This window comes from Poecilia mexicana, unplaced genomic scaffold, assembly GCF_051168715.1.
Source record: "Poecilia mexicana isolate PSO_F unplaced genomic scaffold, ASM5116871v1 scaffold_14, whole genome shotgun sequence".
Classification (NCBI taxonomy): domain Eukaryota; kingdom Metazoa; phylum Chordata; class Actinopteri; order Cyprinodontiformes; family Poeciliidae; genus Poecilia; species Poecilia mexicana.
The window spans coordinates 7,743,227-7,760,064 of NW_028263383.1; the positions used below are offsets into that span (position 1 = coordinate 7,743,227).

At 38.8% G+C, this 16,838-nt stretch overlaps 2 protein-coding genes across 2 annotated transcripts; both read right to left on the reverse strand.

The window, feature by feature from the left end:
• Positions 1-3,150, reverse strand: coa4 (cytochrome c oxidase assembly factor 4 homolog). Its single transcript, XM_014972343.2, has 3 exons — positions 2,997-3,150; positions 577-667; positions 1-396 (listed from the first exon to the last, which is right to left on the reverse strand). The coding sequence occupies exon 3, from the start codon at positions 361-363 to the stop codon at positions 115-117; it is 249 nt and encodes an 82-aa protein (XP_014827829.1). The 5' UTR covers positions 364-396; positions 577-667; positions 2,997-3,150; the 3' UTR covers positions 1-114.
• Positions 3,151-13,545: 10,395 nt separating this feature from the next.
• Positions 13,546-15,828, reverse strand: tpbgl (trophoblast glycoprotein like). The gene has a single exon (XM_088012487.1). It carries the CDS (start codon positions 14,727-14,729, stop codon positions 13,665-13,667), a length of 1,065 nt encoding a protein of 354 aa, XP_087868613.1. The 5' UTR covers positions 14,730-15,828; the 3' UTR covers positions 13,546-13,664.
• Between the last annotated feature and the right edge of the window lie 1,010 nt (positions 15,829-16,838).

Genomic DNA, 16,838 nt, shown 5'->3' on the forward strand with positions numbered 1-16,838 from the left:
TCACATTTCAAACTTTATTTTCATTGGTAATTATGACATTTATTACAGTCTTTTGTTTTAAAAGTATCACAAACAGTTCTTGAACTTATCCCAAAACCATATGGATTTGTGAGTTCAACTGGTTGACTTGTTAGAGGTCTGCGATTGGGCTCTCCGCTGTTCTTTCTGAGCATTTTGGAAATTTGTCATGCAGTCTTTGAAGCTCTGAACCTGCTTCTGGCAGGCTCTCCAGTCCTGATGTTCAGCCATGCACTCCTGCACAGCATAATGCAGCTCAGCACAGCCAGTACGGGATATCATCTGATCAACGGGGTCATCCTCGTCGTCTTTACGGGTGCGGTCATGGGGTGAAGGATAAGACATCCTCCTTATTTATATACACAACACTGACTCGGGCTGTGAAAATCAGCAAGAAGTAGAAAAACAAGATCTGGTCAGAATTCATATCTAAAAATCATCAACTGCATACGTTTGGAAAAAATAGATTAGAACCTTGAATGGTTCTAATCTGACTATAATTTTTTTGTATTTTTTCTACTGTTTTTAGTCAATGTGTAGAGGAAGATCACCTGTTACCTGTTGTGTGTTTGGGGTTCAACGCTGCCCCCTAACAGTGAGGCACGGTACTTTCTCCCTCACCCTCAAAGTAACTGCATTTTTGGCCAACCTGAAAGAATAAATATGTCAGTCACATTTATTTTAACATACAATGGAATATCAAAAACATTGACAGTGCCACCACGAGGTACAACACTACACCTCCGTATTCCTACAAGCAAAACGTAAATTTTACCATCAAAATTTGATACTAGTGATACTCGCAATAATAAAAACTTATTTACAGAAAACTGAAATAGGCAAACTGATTCTCTTATTATTTTACTTCTCATGTACCTCTTTGACTTGTCAGGATTACAGGTCAGCCATTAATCACCTACATGTACCTGCATGAACTTTTGGTACATGCAGGTTGCCTCATGTCTTACAATGTTGGACTTGTTTCGTTTAACCCTCTGATGCGTGAGTGACTGACTATGCAGTCTTCCGTGAGTGGGTCCTTTTTGACCCGGGTTACAATCAATGTGTTTTTATGCTACTTTTGCCATTTTGATTCAGAATAATGTTTTGTATAACATTTCTACTGTCTTTTATTTCACACAAGAGTCATTTCATGTTTGAAATATTTTCATTTTTCACTTTTTTAAGCATTTTTAGAACAATTTGTAGAACATTTTTAAAACAAAATGACAACAGCAGCAATTTTACAACAACAATGATGAAATGTCAATCATGTACATGTTAACATCCATTATGTGGGTGTGTGTGTGTGTGTGTGTGGGCATGGGGGGTCGGCTGCACAAGAGCACGTTTCTTGAAACTAGCTAGCTAACCGAGCTAGCTAACATTACTGTCTCTATTCTATTATGCTGTGTGTATCACACATGTGAGTGTGTGTATGTGTGTGATCCATCCATCCATCCATCCATCCATCCATCCATCCATCCATCCATCCATCCATCCATCCATCCATCCATCCATCCATCCATCCATCCATCCATCCATCCATCTTCCATTTATCCGGGGTCGGGTCGCGGGGTCAGCAGCCTAAGTAAGGAGGCTCAGAGTTCGCTCTTCCCAGCCGCTTGTTCCAGCTCCTCTGGGGGAACCCATGGCGTTCCCAGACCAGCTGAGAAATATTGTCAGCGTGTCCTGGGTCTTCCCCAGGCCTCCTCCCGGTGGGACGTGCCCTAAACACCTCACCAGAGAGGCGTCCAGGAGGCATCCTGACCAGATGCCCGAACCACCTCAACTGGCTCCTCTCGACATGAAGGAGCAGTGGCTCTACTCTGAGTCTCTCCTGGATATCTGACCTTCTCACCCTATCTCTAAGGGAGAGCCCAGACACCCTGCAGGAAAAACTAATTTTGGCCGCTTGTATCCGTGACCTTGTTCTTTCGGACATGACCCAATGCTCATGACCATAGACGAGGGTAGGAACTTAGATCAACTGGTAAATCAAGAGCTTCGCTTTTTGGTTCAGTTCTCTCTTCACCACGACAGATTGGTACAACACCCGCTTCACTGCAGACACTCCACCAATCCACCTGTCGATCCCTTCTCCATTTTTCCCTCATTGCTGAACAAGATCCTGAAATACTTGAACTCCTCCACTTGGGGCAGGACATCCTCCCCTACCCGGAGAAGGCACTCTATGCTTTTCTGGCTCATTTATTTATGCATTTATTTCTATAGCTATGAATTTGTATTTCATTTATTGAGATGATAAAAGAAAGAACATTGAACACATTGATCAACAGGTTTTGGATGTCATTCAACATATTCTCTCTCTTGGTTTTCTCATTCAAGGTGTCAGACACTTACATATAATACTTATATGTAAGAGTTCTTGTGGTGTATAATAATATTATTCAGCGGTGAGACTTCGGTCTCAGTGTGTTTGGTTCACAAAAAATGTTTTCCTGACAGTCAGTTGGTAAGAAACCAAGATTCCCATTAAATTCCATAGGAAATGAATGCGGGTCATTTTGGACCCACTCACGGAAGAATGGGGTAGTAACATAAAACATGCTATTTCTTAAAATGTATAAAAGGTAAGTTAAACATTTGAATTGCATGATATCAGTAACATGTTTCTTGAAGAATACCTGGAATATGAAGTGATGAAAACTTTTCATTACAAAGATATTGCAAAAAGATTACCTCCCGGGGTCAAAAAGGACCCACTTACGCATCAGAGTTAAAGCTGTGAACGACTCAGTTTTTTAGATTGGTCTCCGCCGAACAGTTAGTGTTGTTCTTATTACAAATAAGCTGTAACTACAAATGTTTTGCTCCACATAACGTGAACGGTCAATAAGTTTAGAAACAAACTACTACTCACATAAAGTTTTGCATCCAGTAACTAAGGGAAGGCGATAAGCTCGCGTTTAAATGCTTACTTAATAATCATTAAATAAATAAGTAAAATAAAATACCTCTCTTGTTTTGCCCGCTCAATTCATCAAGGACATTTTCCTTCTGTTGTGGAGCAGAAAGCACGTTTTCATAAAGCGCAAAGCTTCATTGTGTTTGCATAACCAACCTAGACAGGAGAGGAAGGGGACATGTTTACGCAGAACCCGGAAGTGTCACCAGAAAACATGCTCTGTTCCAATGGTTCCGCTGCGAAGCGAAATTTCATTACAATATTGTCGCGAAATGTGAATTTGAAACCAGAATTGAAGAATTTTCAGAAAATTACATTATCAATGCAATCATTTCTATGCTTACTATACAGTCTAGAGTGTGAATATGCCAAGTCATTAATAAGTCATTAATTCCTTAAGACCAAGTTTCCGTTGTACAAACTATTGACTAATTCAAATTTTAAGTCAGTTTTTTAACTATGAGAAAGTTTGTAATTGTGCTTAATGTCCTAGACAAAATGTTTAATGCTTCTAAAGCTTTAAAACAGCTCACACTGAACATTTCAAACTTACTAAAGGTATTAATTTATTATTAATAAATTGTAGTTTATGTGTGATATTAAAAAAATCATATTAATGTCCTTTGGAAACAGGTCCAATTGTAAAAAACAAACAAACAAACAAACAAAAACCCAATTCAGTCAACATGTAGTTCAAATTAGATTAGATTCAAATTCCGTTGCATGCTATCTAATTCACACAATTTGTAATACAACTCAAAAGATTCAGATGATAAGTAAAGGCAGATTGGTAAAATCTGCCCAGTCAACTGGAAAAAGTCGCTGACATTCCAAGAACATCTTATGATGTGAAAGTGTGACAACACTGGAACGGTACCACTTTCTTTTAACAAGAAGAGATTTCCATTAAGATTTTGCTGGTTGTCCTTGTGAACTCCCAACACATACTGTACTTATATTTTGACATATGCTGCTGTTTCAATATCCCAACTAAAATTCAAAAGAAATTCCAATCTATATCAAACCAGATGTCAAATCTTGTATATGTGTATGTGTATGTATATGTATAAATTGTGCCCATTGTGGATTTTCTGTAAATCTTGAGTGAAAATCAAAGTTTTCTGGCATCGAATAATACCATCTTTACTAATCTCTGTAAAATATTTACTATTCACTTCTTTGGATTACAATAAAATGGCAAGTTCAGAATATAAGAATAGAAATGTAATATTTACAGCACTGACTGTACACTGAGTAGTTATAAGAAAACAATAGGAGCCCAGTAATTGCATGCACCATTAGACAAGGCTGGTTCATTATTCTCCTCAGAGAAACTTTGCTGCTTTGTATAAAGTTGTTGTTTAGGAAATGACTCAACAACAATAATGACATTGGTAATGAACACTATTCCCTTGGGGGGCATTTTGTCACCAAACAGAGCTCAGTGACCCTAGATAAAACGATCCTCTCCTGCCTCTTTGACTCCTGGGAGCCCTGCTAATGAGTCCTATTTGTGATGTCATTACCCAAGGATGCTGGTTAATGACCTTCTTTAGAGCAAACAAAGCTTTTACAGCTCAAGCTTAAGCCTAATTAATCTCATCTGCACCCATTAGAAGGTTGTGCACTCTTGCAATTAAAAAAGTAAAATAATAGGAAGGGATGTAGAATGAAATGAAAGAGCTTCTATTGCCAAACAACCACCTTCTCCATTAACAAGCAGATACATCTGCAGTTTCAGATGAACAAAAATAATACAAATACTGTTTCACTTATGTTGGCTTTTCATACAGAACTTCACATCATTGTCAAACTGCTAGGCTACATGAATTCGGTGGTTTTTGAGTTCTTTTTATATCTATTAAATGATAAATGGGCAGAATTCCAGTTAGTGTAGATCCGTCAACAAGACAGAAAGTGTTTTGCCAAAGAGTTTCTCAAACATCTGAAGGTGGATCTATATCTGCTGTAGTCTTAAAAAGCTTAGTTACAGGTTAAACTAATAACCAAGACATTAGTCTCAAGACAGAGAAGGGGAACTGGCCTTTTAGCTTTTAATGAAGGCAATTAGATTTTGTCAATACATATATATTTCTGAAAGTCTTCGCCGTTTGTATTGCATAAAAAATATTTATTTCAGTGGTAGAGGTTTCATTATTATATAACATGATTCTGAAGGAAATATGTTAAACAAAAACAGACAATAAATACTGCACTGAACTTTGAATAGTTGCAGTGTCGCCATTTAACCACAAGAGGGCAGTAATTGGCAGGTTTAATCTATTATAACGGCTCATCCACTGGCAAGTCTTCAGAGAGGGACATAAATGTACAGTATAAAAACCGAAAAAGGTTTTTTGCAACATGATTCATTAGGCTGCAGACTTTTTTCAGCATCAACTTGTAAGGCCTAATGCTTCTTAACAACGACAGTGATGAAAAAGTTTGCTTAGTAGGTGTGAAGGATTACTGAGCAGAGTTTACTGGTCAGAGTAGAAAATCCAAAACCGAAAAACAAAGTATTAAACTCTGATATTATGTAATGTTTTTGCCTGTAAAAACTCGTAATGTAGTAGACGGGCTGATGGAAATGAAAGGACTATTCAAAGTTTATATAGTGACAGACAGGCTGTGAGCAGATGAAGCCTCTTACTTTGCAGAAACATTATGACCAGATGAAGAATCAGCAGCTTCTATTGAGTGAAGGTCAACATGAAATATTTACTCAGTTGAGGCAGCACTTTTGTTTTTGACATATGAATCATAAGCTGTTTGCTATCCAAGGTTGTGTTTCTCTGCATTATTTGCAGAAATATTTGCAGCCCAGGTGGAGTGACAGGGCTACTATTCTTCATGCTATGCTGAAATCTGGCCTTGCTAAGTGGCAATAAGAAAGTCCTGGTTGCACTGCGCATCACATTAAAAATAGCATTCCCATGTTGAAACAGAGCTGTAGAATGAAAACTGTTCTTATCACGATGAAGGAGTCTGGTCAGAGTTGATGGGAAAATGGAAAAAAGTAACAGTAAAAAAGACTCGATTTGAGCTCTTTTTATGAAAAACAGACTTTGCATCCTGTTGGTTTATGTCATAAAATCACAGTAACATATCTTAAAATTTGCACTGAAACTTTAAGATATCAAGTGTACAAATACTTTTGTAAAGCCCTGAATTTAAAACAATAACAGCGCACTATAAAGCAGAGCTTCACTGTCCCCTTTACTTTATTCAGACTCTCTTACTGATGCATTTGCAACAACAGAAAGTCCCTCTGCAGTTGATGACCTTTGAAACTTAAAATACAAATTATGTCATATTATGAATTAATCAAAAACATCTAAAAGATCAAAAAGCAACTGCATTGCCACAGATGAGAGAGGGTTTTACTGCTTTGTTGATAAGTCCAGTTTGCAGTCAGGCTTCGGCCTCCCAGTCATTCACACATGGAGCAAGAGGGTGAGTCATTGCTTTGCATAAGGCAAGGACATTTTGTGCCTGAACTATAAAAAATCCCTCTAATGAATCTTTACTCGTCCCCCCTTTTCTTTATCTCTCTGCTGCTGCTCTCCCCGTTTGCTGGGCTCAGCTAAAACACTGTCCTTGCTTCCTTACAAAGTCACTCAACTGGATAAAGTCATTTACCTGAATGAAGAGGAGCAAGGAAGACGAGCAGCTGGGGGTAGTGCGGGGGCACAGGAGATGTCTTTGACAAACCACTATTTGTAAAGAAAATGTGGAAAAATAAGGAGTAAGGGGGGCATGAATAAACTGGATGTTTTGAACCAACAATAGAAAAAAGTGTTTTCCATGTCTTTATGGGACAGAGTCTGATATAATATAGGAACAACTCAGACACAATATAAGGAAGATGCACTGACAGACATCACTTTATTTTTGCACACCAAGGAAAGATGAATAGATATTAGTTATGTACAGTAGAGTGTAAACCTTTAAAAGACTGTTCTAAATGACAAATTCTGGTGTAAACAAAAATGAAAACAGGTTAAATTTTTAATTAATCTTTGGGGAATGTAGTTTTAGCCCACAATATCAATTTGAACACAGCTCAGGTAGGGAAGCACGTCATTATATTTCACGCGCTATTTTGTTTTCCACTGTACTGAATTATTTACATTCATTGTGTGGGGTTAGAAAACATTGTGATTCACCTTAAATTTGACTCTGACAACTCTGACTTATAGCAGGCTAAAAATATCTGCAAGGTTGAATTGCACAACGCAGATGTCATGTGAAAAAAAAAATACTAAACAAAACATTTTGCTTGTGTCTGTATTTATCAGACCAGGTGCAGGTTGCAACTGGAGTAATAATTCTGTGAGCATTATTACAGACACTGTATGCCCAATGAATAATTTGCTTATTTTGTGCATGTGGTGAGAAGTAGGAAGATGTGCACCTGATCCTGAGATCATAACAAAGTTTAGTTTAAAGTTAGCAACAATTTCAGTTCCTGCATACTGGGCAAGCTGGGCAAAGGCATAGGAAAAACTAACCCTAAAAGTTGTTAAAGTCTTACCAAAGAACTTTGAAAAATAAAGATTTTTTGTGCATGATAGGCATAGAACTAGTTTGAGAGTTTCAAAGAAAAACTCATATTGACATTTCATACAGAACATTTTCATACAACATTTTCTGTTTTCTTTTGGAACGCCTCACAGTTTTTTTTATGATTAGACATCTTAGAAACAAAACCCACGCTTTGTCACATAACAACCTCCAACTATTGGGATTGTGTGTGGCACATATTTATCTAAAAGGCAAGTTTGATCAGAACCTTTTTTTTTTTTTTACAGAAGGTTTCAGGAATAAAAATTCTAAAAGTGTGGCACGGATTTTCACTCTGCCCTTGATGTCATCACTTTGTAGGGTGATGAATAGTGGTAGTTTTCTGCCACACAAAGCATTTTTCATATGGCCCAAAGGTTTTGTTTTGTTCAGCAAACATGTCCTGCTTTCTTCCACGTTTGCTGAGTTCCCTCCACAGATTTTGGAAGAACTGCAAACAGGACTTTATGTGGATTTTCCAAAAAGCCATGTACCTGCCTGCTTTTCTGACAGTTCTATCACTTTAGGTTGTAAGGCTGACCATGATTCACAAGATTTTTCAGGGACATCAGTGGATGGTGTGATGCCACACCCTTATTTTATTTTATTTTTTATTTTTTTTATGAAATCTCTCCAATATTAATTTCACCAGCAGCCATCGTCATACCCAATAAGCTAGGCAGAGTAAGGAGAACATTGAACAAAATGTGATAGGACGTACAACAAGTTTCATCAAATCAACTTCAGGAACTCAGCAGGTTTTTGATGACTTGCTGAAAAGAAACATCACTAAAGGAGTTCGCTCTGTTACTCAGAATTATTTTTGAACATTTCAAACTGTGCAACTGCAAAAGAAATAAGCCTCTCAATGAATGGTGCCGCAGCTAGGAGCTGTGGGATGTTATTATCTCTTTTCCTTTCATAAAGGATTGCCTAGCGCATTCTCTGCTAAATAAGATTATGCAGGAAAGAATGAATCTCCCTTCTGTGGCATTAGGAGATTCTGATCAGGCTCTTATCAAAGCGACCCGTAAGTTACATCTGGATCATTTGTCTGAGTTATGAAATGCTTTTTGAAGAGAAAACTAAAGGTTGCTTTTCTGCTGGACTCAGAGTAGTCTTGCAGAGCTGCTGCAGCCTCCTGTTAAGAGGAACATGAATGTACTGCACACGAATGCTTGTATTCTTTGACAAGGCTGTCTTGATGATTAGGTTATCTCTTGAACCTTCACACACAACAGGACAGTGAACGCTACAGTAGTCCCTCCACAGCTGACATGGTGTCACATTCTTATACAATTACTACGTAACGGTGCCCCTATGATGCTGACTCAGTAAAACACTTTGATCTCGAGCAGAGGACTCCAAGTCCAGTCCTCAAGAGCCGTCATCCTGCAGCTGCTTTTAGATGCATACATGCTCCAACACATCTGAAGCAAATGGTGGATTCACCATCTCATGTTTGGCAATGGCCAGGCAATGAATGATTCCCATGATTCATGAGTATTTGAGCAGGGATGCATCTAAAAGCTGCAGGACATACAGGACATAACTCTCAAGGACTGGAGTTGGAGAACTCTGACCAATGGCATGAGAAAAACTAAAGTTACCTTCACTCATACTTATTGCATGCGTTGCATGGAAGACTTTAAATCTGCAGTGTTGTAACGTCCGCAACTATTTTCATTTATACTTTCATTATTTAAGTCGATTAGTATCCTGGAACTTTTTATGTGTAATTAACGTTTTTATGGGATATAAATATGGCGCTCCTCCCCTATTCAGAAACTTATAGGAAAATGATCCTGTGGGAAATTGAATTAAGTTAAATAGATTACATCAAAGGAAGAAAACTCATTTCTACCCAAAAGAACCTGTAGCTGTACATGCAGTTTTTTAAGTAATACAGGTGCTGGTCATAAAATTAGAATATTGTGATAAAGTTCATTATTTTCCATAATGTCATGATAAAAATTAAATTGTCATATATTTTAGATTCATTGCACACCAACTGAAATATTTCAGGTCTTTTATTGTTTTAATTTTGATGATTTTGGCAAACAGCTCATGAAAACCCAAAATCCCTGTCTCAAAAAATTAGAATATTATGAAAAGGTTCTCTGAACGAGCAATAAAAATAATCATCTGAATCAACAAAGTAACTCTAAACACCTGAAAAAGATTCCTGAGGCCTTTAAAAACTCCCAGCCTGGTTCGTTACTCAAAACCGCAATCATGGGTCAGACTGCTGACCTGACTGCTGTCCAGAAGGCCATCACTGACATCCTCAAGCAAGAGGGTGAGAAACAGAAAGAAATTTCTGAACGAATCGGCTGTTTGCAGAGTGTTATATCAAGGCACCTCAGTGGGAAGTCAGTAGGAAGGAAAAAGTGTGGCAGAAAACGCTACACAACGAGAAGAGGTGACCGGACCCTGAGGAAGATTGTGGAGAAGGGCCGATTCCAGACCTTGGGGGAAGCAGTGGACTGAGTCTGGAGTAGAAACATCCAGAGCCATTGTGCACAGGCGTGTGCAGGAAATGGGCTACAGGTGCCGCATTCCCCAGGTCAAAGGTCAAGCCACTTTTGAACCAGAAACAGCGGCAGAAGCGCCTGAACTGGGCTACAGAGAAGCAGCACTTTGGACCACTGTTGTTCAGTGGTCCAAAGTACTTTTTTCGGATGAAAGCAAACTTTGCATGTCATTCGGAAATCAAAGTGCCAGACTCTGGAGGAAGACTGGGGAGAAGGAAATGCCAAAATGCCAGAAGTCCAGTGTCAAGTACCCACAGTCAGTGATGGTCTGGGTGCCATGTCAGCTGCTGGTGTTGGTCCACTGTGTTTTATCAAGGGCAGGATCAACGCAGCAGCTATCAGAAGATTTTGGAGCACTTCATGCTTCCATCTGCTGAAAAGTTTTATGGAGATGAAAATTTAATTTGGTCTGGAATCGGCCCTTCTCCACAATCTTCCTCAGGGTCCGGTCACCTCTTCTCGTTGTGCAGCGTTTTCTGCCACACTTTTTCCTTCCTACTGACTTCCCACTGAGGTGCCTTGATATAACACTCTGCAAACAGCCGATTCGTTCAGAAATTTCTTTCTGTTTCTCACCCTCTTGCTTGAGGATGTCAGTGATGGCCTTCTGGACAGCAGTCAGGTCAGCAGTCTGACCCATGATTGCGGTTTTGAGTAACGAACCAGGCTGGGAGTTTTTAAAGGCCTCAGGAAACTTTTTCAGGTGTTTAGAGTTACTTTGTTGATTCAGATGATTATTTTTATTGCTCGTTCAGAGAACCTTTTCATAATATTCTAATTTTTTGAGACAGGGATTTTGGGTTTTCAAGAGCTGTTTGCCAAAATCATCAAAATTAAAACAATAAAAGACCTGAAATATTTCAGTTGGTGTGCAATGAATCTAAAATATATGACAATTTAATTTTTATCATGACATTATGGAAAATAATGAACTTTATCACAATATTCTAATTTTATGACCAGCACCTGTATATTGAAAATTAATGTATAATTCCATTTCCATTTCACAAATATTAGTTTTTGTTGGTGTATATTTTGTTGGCAGCTGTGGCTCAGGAGATAAGGATTTGTGCTGTTGCTGGTTCAAAACCCAGCTTCTCTGTTGGTGTCAGTCATTGTGTCCTTGAGCAAGACAGTGCATCCGCCTTCGCCTGTTGGTGATGGTCAGAAAGCCCAGTGGCACCGACTGTGTGCAGCCCTGCTTCTGTCAGTCAGAGCAGATGTGGCTACGATGTAGCTTATCACCATCAGCGTGTGAGTGAATGGGCGAATGACTGCATAGTGTAAAGGGATTTGGAGTTTTCTGAACTAGATAAAATTCAGGCCATTTACATAAATTCCCAATAAAACGTGTCAAATTTTATAGTTATTACAAAACAAAATGTGGAAAAGAGAAGTGAAGAAACTTTAGCAAATGCAAAATAAGCTATTTATTCACTTTTTTGGCTTTGGTTAAGCAAAGTTTAGATGTGGCATCAAAATGAAAACTCAAACCTTTTTAATCAGCTGTGAAACAAAACATCATTTAATCATCATCATCATCATCATCATCATCATCATCATCATCATCATCATCATCGCCTTTATTAAAGACACAATCAGGTCTTTATAAAAACATTAAATTAATGTCCAGCACAGGTCCAAAAGAAGCTAGTGTTATGATTTACTATGGTTATGAACAAAACCACATTTAAAATCTAATTTTCTAATGTTTAATATCTAACTACTAATTTAGACATAAACTAACCTGAAATAATACATGTTCCCTCCCAAAAAGTGTTGCTAAAATACATTTCAAGTTGTATAAGATAAATTTTATTTCAGCTGTACTTCTTACAACAAACATGGCACTCTGATAAATACACCAGCCTGCTAATGTCATCTCTCTCTTATAATTTGCACTCCACCTAATAAACCAAGACAGAATAATCTTGTTCTCCCTGCAGGGCTTGTGAGCCTGCAGCAAACTACTTTTCTAAGAATAACAGTAGCTGAGTCACAATTTTATTTGAGCTTTTCAGATTGAAAAATCCATGTCATTAAGCCGTCTTTATGAAAACCGCAGTTCTCCTCAGAAGTTTACATTTCAGTTGTGAAAGCATTATCAGAAAAGTCATTTACTTGTCTGGATCTCCATCTAGAAATAACTACAAAGAACCCATTTTATGCCCCTTACATTTTTCATAATCTTGATTCCAAATGTAATTCTATGAAATCCTGACTTCTTGCCTCTTCTGTTATTTCACATCACAACAGAAGCCTGATTTATCTAGAGTATTTAAACATAAAACTTTCCAAATGCGTAAGAGAAGTAATCCGTTGTTAAGGGCTCCCTATGCCAGCATGGGGAGTTTAGCAAGATCCCATGTTTTCTAAATAATTCATATTTCTTTGTTCAAATGTAAATTAAAAGTTTTGAAGCATGTTTTAAGACGTAATAAAAGTCACATAAGCTTTTATGGCTGGATAGCCATAAATTAATCCTTCTATTGTAGTTTATTGAGTTATTGTAAATGTTTGAGCTTAATTCATATTTTGTTGACATTGCAATTGTTTGCAAAATAAATCTCAACAAGTAATTCATAGTTTTTTGAATATTGTCTTGTAAGCACAGCATAATTCAACTAGTGCTTCAATACAGGTCACTATACACAAAACATGACTGCAAGAGCAGATGAGTAAATCAGAAAAATAACCGAATTTCTACAAGATATGTACAACAGTCATGTCCAGAAAGACTTCATGTCAAATGCAATTTCTTACATAAACAATGCAAACTGACCGACAGTCTCTTTAGGGGAGTCATATTTGACTCACTAAACCTAAAACATGTCCTCATACATGCAAAATGTTCATACAAATGAACACATTAATGCTGTGGTGAACATTGGTCTTATTTGTAAGTAGGCCCAGCAAATGAAATTCAGCTTGTGGCTCCTCTTATACTCAGACTGGCCCCGGTGAAACAACCTCATTGGCCGGCCTGGGATCTGAGTCCTGCTCATTGCGATTGTGTTCTAGGTTCTTCTGGTTCTTCCTAGGTGAGATACAGCATCATCAAAATATCATTCTTATCTGGATTAGCATTATGCAGATCAACACGCATAAAACCATCTCCAGGTTCTTGCTCATACATGTGTGTGTCCAGAGGGAATCCGCTGCTTGTTTTCAGCACAATGCAAAGCAGGAGGTCACTTTTGTAGACAATGTCCAGGATACATCTGTGTGTGGTTTCCTTGGTGTTGCTTGTGCACCTTTTCTGTTGCACGTTATCCTTCCACTTAACTTTTTAATAATATGCTTGAAAAAGGGATTCTCCTAACAACCATCTTATTTAGAGCTGAACTTTTGTGGCTTGTATCAGTGACTGGATAACTTTAAAGTTTTCCTCCTGACTGTTAGTTTTCTGAGAAACTGAAATTTAGATTTTCATTACCCAAAAGCTCTAACCATAAAAATTATTATTGAAATTAACTGTCAGTGATGTTCTATTTCACTGAGACACACTTGTCTCTTGCTTTCACCAAGACTTTCAAGTTAAAGACCAGTTTTCTCCCCTTTTTCATGAGCATCTTGATTCATCGTTGTCTCTTCTATCCTTCCGCACCAGCACTGAGCTAAACAGCCACGTTGGCCAACCTGGGGTCTGAGTCCTGCTCATAGCGGTAGTGGTAAACCTCCATCTGGTCCCTGCACGCCTCTCTGATGTTATTGAGCCACCGTTTGATGCCTCCCCGGTTCAGATACAGCACCATGAGGAACACCACTCCGATCAGAGCCAGCACTATGCCGAGGAACACGTATGAGACTGCCTCCAGGTTCTCGTTCATACAGTCCACGTCCTCTCCCCGCAGCTTCTCCACGGGGACCCCCCTCCGCGCTTCCGGCTCACTGCAAAACACCCGCTCAGCATCCTGACACTGCGATGAGTTTTTTAACCAGTAGTAAAACACTTCCAGTTCGCAGTTGCATCGAAACGGATTTAAAGCCAAGTAGACGCGTATTCGTCTCTGCTGGTACAAACTAGATATGTTTTCTCTCCCAATGTACTCAATTGAGTTATTTATGAGGACTAAAAAGTGCAAGTTATACATATCTAACCTTTCCATGGGTATAGACTTTAGTCTATTCCCCGCCAGCTCCAGTCTGTGGAGGTTCCGCAAACTTTGCGCACTGAGCGCGGATGAAAGCTGCGCTGTGGCATCGGGCGAAACAGAGTAATTGAGAAAAAGAGAGCGCAGCTCCGTCAGTCCGTGGAAAGCCCTGGATGAGATAGTTTCCAGCTGATTATGGCTCAGGTCTAACAAATGTAATCGGGTGAGTCCCAGGAAAGCGTACGGCTCAATAGTCTGTATCCCGTTGTAGGAAAGCGAGAGTGTCACCATTTCCAACTCGGTGCCGTTGACAGTGAACGCGCCTTGAGGTAAAGTTGAGATGTTTCTACCTCTAAGTATCAAAGTGGACGTCCATGTTGGTATGTCCGAAGGTCGATCGGTTTGGCCCCCATCAGGTAAGCAGGTCACAGTCCCCGAGTCCCTGGCACAGCTGCAAGAAGACGGGCAGGCGTCATCTGTCCTGACTGGCGAAGACAATAAACACAGCAGCGCTACGTAATGCGAACCCCACTGATTCCAAACAGAGAAAACACCGCTTAAATGTTCGGCACTACGAGTTATCCACATCTTTTCATTTACTGGTTGTCTAAAAGCTTCAAATTATGACGTAAAGTCGAGTCAGTCCGCGCTGAAAGCGACGCGCTTCTTTCTAACAATCAGGAGATGAGGAACTCTCCACCCATTGTCACCTCGGTCTGTCTCTGGGATCTTTGCGCATCTGAGCGTTGGACAGCTGCGTGGAGAAGCTGCTGATCAGAGCTCCTTCGGCGGGATTTTTGACGCCTGTCACACACAGAGAGAGCGAGAGCCGCACACACGCACCACACGGGACAGTACTTGCAGGGGCACGTCCAGAAAGTTTTGAAAGGGGTGGCCAGATGGGGGCCATTGATAATGTTGGGTGACGGAACCTTATTATGATGTTGCAATACGTGCATGCGCATGTATTGCAAAAGGAGTATTTGCTTCTCTATTAAAGACAACATCTGATATCAGAATGAATAAATAAACAAACAAACTAACAACCAAATAAATAAATAAGTGAATCTTGTCTCCTCCTCTCCCTTCTTATTTGTACACCCTTTGGATGAGTACAAGCAACCCCCAAAAACTAATATAATGTTTTGGATTATAATGATTTGCTTAAGAATTTCTAATATAATTAGTCTTGAGTGAGTTAACTATTTTAGTGGGATTTTTTTTTTTTTTTTTTTTTTTTTTTTTTTTTTGGAATCGCCAAACATAAAGTAATACATAGTAGTGAAGTAACAGAACAAGGATGCTTTTTTACAATACATTTTTACAAAAAAAAAAAAAACATGTTAGCGCATGTGTGCTCACCTTTGCTTTAATACTCGGTATGTCCAGGTCAATATTGCTTGCAGTTTAATTAGTAGATAATTGATTTTGAGTATAAATACAGCTCTTCTATACACCTCTAACAGCTTTGAAGAATTCATGATGAACAAACAGACTAGACAGGTCATAGATAAAGCTGCATAAAAGTTTCCAGCAGGGTTAGGTTCTAAAACAGTTTGTGAACTTATATTCACAAACTATGAATATCAGTTTGACACAACTGCAAACTCTCTATTCACTGACTAGCTGTCAATCAAACAAACAGCTGCAGGGCTCATTATGACTCTGGAGGAGGTGCTGAGGTCCATTGCTCAGGTATTTGTCCACACCTGGCCTGAAAAGAAAGCCGTCATTGAGGAAAAAAGTCATTGGAAGTGCCATTCTGAGTTTTTCACAAAAATCATGTGGGAATATACATGGACTGATTTGAAATTAAACGTGTTTCTTTCTAGCTTTTGTAATAATATAAATTCAAAAACCAGTCAGAAAAATGAAAAATATATATCTACTCTCCTGCGGCTTTAAGATGGCCAAAAAAAGTTACACTATCTGTCTATGTTGCTTAATGTTAAACTTTACATTGTGTTTAACAAATTACATCAACACATTCAGCAATATTCTGTTTCACCATGTCTTACTGAGTCCTGCTGCACTCCCCGGGTTCTTGGCTTGCTGATCATTTTACTGCAGAGCTCCTTGCATTCGTTAGAAGTAATGCAAGGGTTGTTTTGTTGAATCCAGATTAGTAGCTGTAATTAAATGCAGGTAGTGAAGCCTGTTAAATAATAATGACTTGATCAACTTGCCTTCAGTTTCAGAGAAAAACAACATGGCCATCTGGAGAGCTGATCACACTCTTTACATCTCTGGCAAACAAGAATCTACTTTCATATCAAAATAATGCAGCACAACAGGAGTCTACAGGATGTCTTCTGCAGGTTTTAGATGCATGCTTATTCCAACGTGAATCAAATAAATGGTTCTTACTAGGCCTTAGCCAAACTGGATGCCATGTTGAAGAGGTAATTCAGTGATTTGAATGATCTGTGTTGGAGCAGAGATGCATCACAAAGCCCTAAGGAGAATGAGCAGCATTGTTTTGGAGGGAAATATATGACAATTACCAAAGAATATTGATTGGAAATGAACTTGTGCACCTCTTCAGATATATTTAACAGCTGGCAGTTCAGCTTGAAACATTGAGGATAAAGAGACCTTCAGGACCAAGGTCAGCTCCACAATACACTTATGAAAACAAATCTAGTTTAACAGCAAAATCACACATACAAAATACCCAACAGGCACTGAAATGAAAAA